The sequence below is a fragment of the Canis lupus genome, chromosome 3 (genome assembly GCF_011100685.1).
Source record: "Canis lupus familiaris isolate Mischka breed German Shepherd chromosome 3, alternate assembly UU_Cfam_GSD_1.0, whole genome shotgun sequence".
Taxonomy (NCBI): domain Eukaryota; kingdom Metazoa; phylum Chordata; class Mammalia; order Carnivora; family Canidae; genus Canis; species Canis lupus.
In genome coordinates, this window is record NC_049224.1 from 92,374,443 (window position 1) to 92,384,269 (window position 9,827).

General features: G+C 60.1%; 1 protein-coding gene across 1 annotated transcript in view; it reads right to left on the reverse strand.

Annotated features, from left to right (window-relative positions):
* PDE6B (phosphodiesterase 6B) overlaps positions 1-8,682 on the reverse strand; it is a 28,188-nt gene extending 19,506 nt beyond the window's left edge. The window contains exons 1-3 of the mRNA NM_001002934.2: positions 8,209-8,682; positions 4,291-4,443; positions 3,681-3,770 (exon numbers count right to left, since the gene is read on the reverse strand). Of these exons, the coding sequence (NP_001002934.2) occupies positions 3,681-3,770; positions 4,291-4,443; positions 8,209-8,676 (711 nt within the window). The 5' untranslated portion in view covers positions 8,677-8,682. The remainder of the gene's footprint in view (positions 1-3,680; positions 3,771-4,290; positions 4,444-8,208) is intronic.
* Between the last annotated feature and the right edge of the window lie 1,145 nt (positions 8,683-9,827).

Sequence of the window (9,827 nt, forward strand, 5' to 3'; positions counted from 1 at the left end):
CAACGGAAGTCCTAGCAAGTGCAGTAAAATAAAAAAGAAAAGAAATACTATATATATTGATTGGAAGGGAAGGAATAAAACTGTCTGCCTGCAGATGACGTGATTGTCTATGTGAAAATACCAAGGAATCAATTTAAAAAAACCTTCCTGCAACTAATAAGTGATTGTTTTAAGGTCACAGGATACAAGGTTAATATATGAAAGTCAGTCACTTTTCTTTACATTCATCAATACCTAATTGGAACTTGAAATCAACAACACAGAACCACTTACATTAGCATAAAAATGAAATACTAAGGTACAAATTAACAAATGCAGTCCCATCTAAAATATCAGCAAGCTGTTTTGTGGGGATAAACAAACTGATTTTAAAGTCTGTGTGGAAAGTCACCGCCCCCCCCCCCCATGGAATAGCCAGTATAATACTACAGGAAAAAAATTTAGAGAATTGATATTTCTGATTTCAGGACTATAAAGCTAAAATGATCAAGACTCTATGGTATTAGTGAAAAAATAGATGCATACATCAATAAAACAACAGAGAACCCAGAAATAGACCCACATAACTGTAGTTTGATGAAGAAACAAAGGCAATTCAATGGAGAAAGGATAATTTTTGCACAATTTGACATCCATATGCTAACAAGTGTATCTAGACCCAGACCTGACACCTTTTATAAATATTAATTCATGGACCTAACTATAAAACACAAAACTATAAAACTCCTAGAAGACGACATAGAAGAAAATATGGGTGACCTTGAATTTGGCAATGAAGTTTTTAAAAAACTCTGCTATTTTAATTCCAGTTAGTTAGCATACAGTCTATCTTAGTTTCAGGTGTACGATGCAGTGATTGAACTTCCATACAACAGCGATGCTCACCCCTGCAAGCGCCCTCCTTAATCCCCAATACCTCTCTCACCTACCCCCCACCTCCCCTCGGGGAACCATCAGTGTGTTCCCTGTTTTTGTTTCCTCCCTCTTTTTTTCCTCTTTGCTTGTTTCTTTTATTTTTTAAATTCCATATATAAGTGAAATCACGTGGTATTTTTCTCTGACTTCTTTTGTTCAGCAATATGCTCTCCAACCGTGTCATTGGAAGGGGCAAGATTTCATTCTTTGTATAGCTGAATAATATTCCATTATATCTATCAGCTGTCTCACATCTACTTTATCCATTCACCTATAGATGGACGTGGTAATGAGTTTTAAGATAGAACACTTAACTACACTTTATGAAGAAAACAATAATTAATTGGACTTCATTAAAATTTAAAACTCCTGGGGTCGCCTAGGTGGCTCAGCGGTTGAGCATCTGCCTTTGGCTCAGGTCGTGACCCCGGAGTTCTGGGATCGAGTCCCGCATCGGGCTCCCCTCAGGGAGCCTGCTTCTCCCTCTGCCTGTGTCTCTGCCTCTCTCTCCTCTCTCTGTGACTATCATGAATAAATAAATAAATAAATCTTTAAAAAAAAAAGAATAAGATATATAGATGGCAGATAAATATATGAAAAGATGCTCAATAGCACTCATCATTAGGGAGTTATAAATTAAAACAAAAATGAGATACACTTATTGGAAAGACTAAGATCCAAGTAACTGACAAGGATCCAGAGCGACAGGAATTCTCATTCCTCGATGATGGGAATGCAAAGTGGCACAGTTGCTTTTTGGCGGTTCCTCACAAAGCTAAGTAACAGTTATACCATATTATCCAGCGCTCCTCGCACTCCTTGGTATATACTCAACTGAACTGAAAAGTTACATGCTACTAAAAACCTGCACACAAATGTTTATAGCAATTTTACTCATAATTGCCCCAAACTGGAAGCAATCAAGGTGTCCTTTCATAGGTGAATGTGATTCATCCACACAATGGAATATTATTCAGCACTCAAAAGAAATGAGCTATCAAGCCATAAAAAGACGTAGAAGAATCTTAAATGCATTTTAAGGGAAAAAAACCAACCTGCAAAAGCTATACACGGCATGGTTCTAACTCTATGACTTTCTGGAAAAGGCAAAGCTGGAGACAGCCAAAGTTCGGTGCAGGTGGGGAGGGAGAGATGAGCGGGTGGAGCGTGGGGGATGTTCAGGGCAGTGAGGTCACTCTGTGTGATGCTGTAATTGTGTGTCCCTGTCATGATGCATTTGTTAAGGCCTCTAGAAATTTCCAGCACAAAGGGTGAGCCTTCACACGTGCGCATAAACCAGTCACTTAGCGGTTGGGGGATTCCACGAAGGAATGCAGACTTGACGAGAGAATCAAACCACCATCTGAAAGCACCTCGCTGAAGGAGGCGAGAAAGGATGTGATCGAAGCATTTTTGGAAATAAGCAGTCTGTAAGACTAAAGACAACGGGGCTGCACATGAACACTGTCTTCCGCTTGGTAAGATGTGTCCCGTGGGGACGGCCTAGCGAGTGGGTTCTCGCTGTGCACCCACTGCGACTGAGCACTTGGTGAGTGAGCAGAACGACGGGAGCGGGTAGGGGCGGCGGGTGGGGGGGGGCAACTCGAGTCCCAGCAAGCGGGGAGGCCAGGGCCACCTGCGCGGTGACCGGCCCAGCGAGAGCTCGGGTTGACCTCACGCGGATTCACAGTCACACGTGGAAGTACTTGCAGATGTGTGTGTGCGTGGGCTGGCGCGCACGTGAGCCTCCTTCCCTGTGAGCCACGGGACCCGGAGAGGCCACCTTGGTGGCAGGGAGGCGCCCGGCCCTTGGTTCCCCAGACCCTCCCCGGTGCGGGCAGCGGGGCTCCTTGGGGAACTGCTGGGTCAGGGCTAGGCCGCAAACACGGGTGCGTTGGGGCATCCGGTCGCGCCAGAAAGTAAGTGCCCCCCTCCCCCCCCAGACAACACACCTGCCCGCCCCCCAGCCCACAAACAGAAGCCCGGGGCGCTGGCTTATGTGCCACGCCCCAGGCCCACGGAGAGGCTCCCGCAGCTGCAGACGGGCCGGGCGAGGAGCGGAGCCCCAGGCTGACGGCTTCCACCCCACACCCGACCCGCAGCCTGATGTAACCAGGGGAGAAGCAAATCAATAGAAGGGCGAAGGGAGCCGGACCCCGGCAGAGGCGCCTGTTCCTGAGCGGGGCTCACCGCCGCCCCCCGCAAGGCACCGTAGCCCGCAGCCCTCCAGCTGCCCCCGCTGCCCCAGCCCTGCCTGAGCAGCCCCAGCCGCCGATTCTGAAGGCCTCGGGCCATGTTCTTCCTCTGCCCGGGGGTCGTCGGGTCCTCCCCAAGGGTCCTCCCGCTGCCCCCTTAGCACAGCCATGCCCCGGGCAGGTATCTTTCCCAGAGGCTTTTTTTTTCTTCCCCAACCAGTGGGGCTGCCTATGACCCCAGACCCCTGCTCAGGCTGCCCCTCCTGCACAGGAGCCTCTCCTCCTGTGAAGCGGATTTCTAGCCCACGGCCAGGATGCACAGAGCATTTGCAGACAGAGCAGAAAGCGGGGTGGGTGGAGCGACCAGGGCACCCTCCAGATCTGCTGAGGCTCAGCCCAGGGCCGCATCTCAGCTTCCCCGGCCCCCGTGGACAGGAGCCGCCTTCTCCCCGCCCCCCGTGGACCGAGGCCGGAGGACACAGCTCACTGCCCGCGGGCTCTACACCCATCCTCGCACCGGCCGCCTCGCTCCCATCAGGCCCCACCCCGTCCTCGTGGGTGCGCAGGTACCTGGCCTCGGCGCGTCTCGCAGTTGTGAAGGTAGCTCAGGTGGTAGATCTTCAGGTTTAAGGTGCCGAAGTTCAGGTACTTCAGAAAAACCTGCAGCAGGCATTAGAATAGCAGGAGTTAGAAACCCCGGTGGCTTTCAGGTGTTCAGGTGTGCGAGGCGGAGACGCTGGCTGCCTGGCCCAGTGGCCTCCCGGGCAGCAAGCTTGGCAGGGGCCGGCGGGGGGGCAGGACCCAAGGGGGGCGGCGGGAAGAAACCCACGGGGGGTGGGACCCACGGAGGCGGGACCCGGGGGGGTACCTACGGCGGGGGGCTGGGAAGAGACCCACGGGGGCAGAACCCACGGAGGTGGGAAGAGACCCACGGGGGTGGGACCCATGGGAAGAGACCCATGGGGGGCGGGACCCACGGGGGGACACCCACGGGCGGAACCCACAGGGGGCAGGAAGAGACCCACGGGGGGGAAGACCCATGGGGGCGGGACCCACAGGGGGCGGGGCGGGCCCCATGGGAAGAGACCCACGGCACAGGGGGTGCAGAGCCTGCGGCTGGGTGCGAGCTCACAGCCGCGGGGCGTGGGGGGACTGGGCCGGGGTGGCCGCGGACACTCACGTCTTCGTCCTCGCTTGTGAAACACGGGCCGTCGAGCTTGTTCAGGGCCATGATGACAGCCACCACGTCCTTGCCGTTCATGATGGGTGTGGCCAGGATGTTCCTGGTCTCGTAGCCGGTCAGCTCATCGGCGAAGGGGCTGAAGTGGGGGCACTGGGGCAGGAGGAGGGAAGGGAGGCGGTCAGCCTGTGGGCCCGGGCTCCTGCCCCGTGGGGCAGGCCCCGAGCTCCGCCGAGGCCCGGCCGGGGCATCAGGCGCCCCCGCAGGATGAGAACGCGGCCTGTGGCTGTTCCCGTGGCTGCAGCCCTCTCCTCCCCATTGGAGCCCATGACCCCAGGCCTCGAGCACACACTCTCCTGAGGCCTCACAGGCTGGGGCTGGGCCTGGCTGGGTCCTGCCGCCATCTGGCCAAGGCAGCTTCGGAGTTACCCCTGGAGTCTGTGTCCCTGGCCCAACCCGAAGCCCCTTCTAGCTCAGGGTGCCCTCTCCTCTCACCCCCACAGGCTCCTCCCCAAAACTGTGTTGGCTGCATAAAGGGAGAGTGTGAGTCACGTGGAGGGTCCCTGCCGATCCCCTGGGGCCATGCTCCGCCAGCGTCTGCTCCATGGGGTCCGTAGATGGGGCCTTTGTCCACTTGTGGCCCCTGGGCGGGTCCTGCTAGTCTTAGAGTTGCTCTGGGGGCCTCTCCTTGACTGGGGGCTGGTTGAGGGGCTCTTCTGTTGTGTCTCTACAGGGAACGGGTCAGCTGGGCTTGGCCTTGACCCCGGTGAGGCCCCTCGGGGTGACAAGGACTCTGTGCTTCAGAGTGGATGTGACTCCCGCTCCACCCTCTGACTTCCCGGGGCTGATATTTATTTGCGTGGGGCCCGAGTGACCAGACGCAGAGCTGCAGTGGACGGCTCAGACTTGGACTTCCTGGGTAGGGCCTGGGCCTACCACCATGTGACCCCCAGCAAGGATGGGATGACCCCCGTGCCCGCTCCTCCCCGGTCAGCGTGGGTGGAGTGAGGAAACCCCTGTAAATGCTTCCTACATTTTGTTATTATTATTTGCTGTTAGGGGAGCTCTTGCGGGTTTACTCGAGGACTGTCGGTCCCGTAGCAGACAGAGGGGTGACTGACCCCCGTGACTTCCCGTGCCCGCTCTGTGGCCCGGCCTCCATGTGGCCCAAGGGGGCCGCGTCCACCGTCCAGCCTCCATTGCAGGGGCAGCTGGGCCACAGTTCGGGCCAATGGGAGGTCAGGCCCCCGCATTCCACGTTCGTGACCTCTCTGGTGTCCTGGGCACCCACCGCTCCGTGGCTCTGCTGCCCTGGCCACGCGGCCCAGTCTCCCGGCAGACGTTCCTTGCTGCCTGGCAGCGGCCATCTGGGGTCCTGCACAGCGTGCCCTGCTCCCAGGCACCCCACGCTGTGCCAGACACCCCCTCGGGTCCCGCCGCACTGGGGCCTTCACGCCGTGGCCTGGGGCTGCAGCCTCTCCCTGGAGGCTGCTCATCGGCTCCCGAAGCCCACATGCACGGTGAGGGGAGCCTCAGGTCAAGAGCAGGCTCTGGCCAGGAGCTGTGCTCTCTGAGCAACGTCGCCCAAGGCCTGGGGTCACCTGCATTCCACACGCTCGTACCCTACCCCGGCTGCTCTACTGAATCAGACCCTGCGGTCCCAGAGCCTCGCCCAGGGCCCCAACCCCCTGGAGGGCAGCGGACGATGCTCAGGCTCCGGAGTCCTGGAACCAGAGTGTCTGAATAGGAGCAGCCCCAGGCCCATTGCACCCTAAGCCTCATTCCCAGAACATCTGTGCTCTCAGGCCCCCCATTCCAGGAGTTGGAACTCACCCATCACCCCAGGGAAAGGACCCTGCTGTCACCTTGGCACCTCCTGCCGCCTCAGGCTCAGCAGGTCTAGGGGTCCTGTGACTGCTCTAAAGCGCCTCCAACTCTGTCCCCACTGCCTGGACCCTCGTCATTGCTCACCTGCAGCACCCACCCTCCTGGCCCGTCTGTGCCCCAATGGCCGGCCTGGTTGTGCTGCCCTCCTTCCTCTTCTGAGCTGGCCTGGCACCCAGAACTTCCCCACAAACCATGTCCCTCATGCCAGCCCAGCCTCCTTTGAGCCCACAACGGCTGGCGGCCACAACCGGGGTCTGGACACCTTGGCAACATGCAGGACCCTCGTGATGGGCTGTTTCTGGGCCCACAGCTCTTTGGAGGGGGTCAGAGATGACCACAGAGGCAGGGCCTGTGGCTGAGCTGCGGCTCCACCTCCTTCCAGAGCCTTCTCTGCCTGGCTGCCTTCCCAGGAGCCCTCGGGGGTCTCAAGAGCTGCCAAGTGGTGCTAAGGTGATGTCCTCCTCCTGCCACCACACAGCAGCCGTCCTTGCTGCCTGCGAGGGGTCCCTCCCCCGGGCACACCCTGCTCTCCAGAAACAGCCCCCATGATTTCTCATGGAGCAAGGGTGGTGCCGGAGTCCCAGTGGAGCAAGGCCCTCTGCCTCAGTCTCCCTTCTGAAGACAGTGTGCGTCCAGGAGCCTGACACTTGCATTGCTTAGGTCTTCGTGACCCACTTACTGAAAACTCGCTGTTGGGCAGATTTCGACTCTGCTGTCACTTCACCGCATCTGAGGTAAACAAGACCTGGCGCAGCCCTGAGGGTTGAGGCGCTACGGGCCTGATCCCTCGCTCACCCGGGAGAGAGCAGAGTGGCCTATCCTGGCGGAGGTGGAAGGTCTCGAGAAGCCAAGGCCTTAGGAGGGGGAGGGCACAGGACCTAGAACAGCCCTGCCACCTGAAGCGGGGGGCAGCCGGAGGACAGACCCCTGGGGCGGAGAGGCACCCCAGCCTCAGAGCAGGGAGGGGTCACGGTAGAAGGAGGGAAGGGGCGGAGGACGGCTCGGTGCACACCCCCGCTCCCCCGCCAGCTGCCTTGGCTTCCGGGTCGTTCAGGCTCCTGGCATCCCCATGCAGGGGGTGACCCATTTCTTAAAATGGAGTGAAGATGAAGCTAATCCCAGAGATTACTATATTCAGGTCGCCAGGGCCCAGGGTTGTCGAGAGCAGAGAAGTTTAAGAGGATTGCCATCACTTCCTTCCCAGGCCCCAGAGCGCCTGGGGGACGTGCACGTGTCCGTGGGTCTCCCGGGAGCGGGGCCAGCCAGGGGCTCTTCAGGAGAGGCCCATCCCCGTGGGCCATCCCCTCCGGTTCCCTCACAGACAGCGCAAGGGGCTGATGGACTTAGGGCTCCTGCTCCCCCTCTCAGAGGCGGGAGGGGCCGGAGGGGCCGAGGCAGTGGCTCCTGTCCTCCCCCAGCAGGAGCTTCCTGCTCCCTCCTGGAGCCCCTCATCCCCGTGCTCCCCTTGGGGGCCTGCCCCTCACGCACACCCGAGGGGCACCTCCATCCCCTGGCCCCAGCCCCCTGGTGTCCCCCACAGGGTTCCTGGTCTCCTCGTACCTCCACACCCCCGCCTCCCCCTTGCCCCTCATACAGGACCCTGAATCTCAGCTCTGTGCACTGCTGCCTACCTTTCCTGGCTAGCCTGGTCTCCCCGCGCCTCTCCTGAACCCCCAAACTTGCCGTGCCAGGAGGCAGCATGGTCCCCTAGAAGGTTGTGAGTTTGGGGCTCTGGGGCCCACTGGCCCTTCCCTTCTGGGCCTTCGCACCAGCCCCTGCTCTGACCCCTTCCTCCCCAGTCCTCTGTCCAGGGACGTCTGGGTCACGGGGGCAGCGGCCCTGCCCAGACACCCTCCCGGCCACCCCAGAGCTGGCTGTCTTCCTTTCTGCAGGCTCTGGCCCAGCCACCCCGCCCCCCCACTGCCCCAGGCTGCCTTCCTGGACGTGGAGGTGCGCACATGTCATGCAGGCTGACCCCTGGGACCTACGGGGACTCCTTGCCTGCCCCGCCCGCTGCGGCCCAGAGCCCACCTCTGTCACGTCCTGGACGTTCACCATCTTCTTGGTCTGAGCCACGTGGCCCACCACCCCAATATCCAGCGGGAAGACGATCTCCGAGTCGGGGGGCACCAGGCAGTCCTCCAGGGCGCTGCCTGGCTGCACGCTGAAGAGGCGCGTGGCGAGCTCGGCCACGCCGTTGCGCTGCCGGTACATGAACAGGCTGCAGCGGTCAGCACGCAGGATGGTGCAGAGGCGCCGCAGGATCTTGAACACCACGCGCTCCATGTTCACGCTCTCCTGCATGTCCTGCACCAGCTCGAACAGCGCCGCGCTCTCCTCCACCTGGCACAGCTCGCGGAAGCTGGCGCAGTCCGTGGGCTGCCCGTCCCCGCAGGCGCCAGCCACATGCTCGGGGCTCAGCGTCTTCCCGAAGTACTGGTCCGTGAAGTCGGGGTTCTGGTCCAGGAAGTGCTGCACCTGCTCCTCACTGAGGCTCATGGTGTCCGGCTGTCTGTCTGGAGGCACGGCCGGCCCCAGGCACTCGCACACTCCCGGCAAACACTGTCATCAGCAAAGCCTTTCTTAGCGACGATTACGAGGCCTGGGCGGACACCAGCTGACTCGCCCACGCCTGCCCCCCTTGGCCCCGGTCTAGGACGGTGCACTCAGGGCCCTGGGGCGATCAGACCCCTGGAAGGGGGGTGCTGGGGAGCAGCCCTGGGTGGGCGCAGCTGGGGGCAGGGCGCTGGCTTCCCTCAATCCTAGTCCCTCGACACCGCGCCCCTGCCTGCCTGGGGCCTGCCCGAGAGTTCTGGGAGGCCTGGCCGCAGCTCCTCCCAATCTGGGGTGCTCCGACCGGCCCAGACCAGCGTGGGGCACTGCAGCCCAGCCCTAAGCCTGGAGGAGCCCTGTGCGGTGTGAGGGGTGGGGGAGTGGGGGGGGTGTCCCTGAGAGCAGCTCCGCGGCTCCCCCTCCTGGAGGGAAGTGAGGAAAGGGCATGAAGGTGGCCCAGGCCCTGGAGCCCCGGGACCGCGAGATGGGGGTTTGCAGACTTTCTCTGCTCGGTGGTGGGGGGTGGCCTCGCAGGAGGGGTTTGCACGAGAGAACAGGTCACCTGAGTGACAACAGAGCAACTCTGGCAAGAGCCGCGCCCCGCGTCAGAAGCTGTCCTCATGAATCCCCAGCGCGCACCTTCTTCCTTGGCCCGATTCCTACTTGGTGGCGCTCCCCGCACACGCAATCCACACCCATGCCGTGGGCACAGCCGTGTGTCACAGACCAGCTTGTGCCTGGGCGTCTGTGCCTCGCACAGGACCAGCGCGCCCGGCCGCAGCCACCAGCTCTGTCCCCACTGCCTGCCACCTCCGTGCAGACCAGGCTGGCGGCCCGAGGGCTTGCTCCAGTCTGAGTCTCCAGGGGCTGGAGGGCTTGTGACATCTCTCAGATGTGTGTGTGCCTGTTGTGCGCACGTGCACACCGTGTGGACTGCGGGGGCTGGGGGAGCCGTGCTGCCCGCGGCGTGAGCCCGCCGGGCCCGTCACTCAGCAGAGCGCAGTGGCCCTGGCACCCTGGGCCCAGCTTGGAGGTGGCCGCCATGGCCCTGCCCACAGCTGCCCACAGGGTGACGTGTGTGAGTGTGCACACGTGTG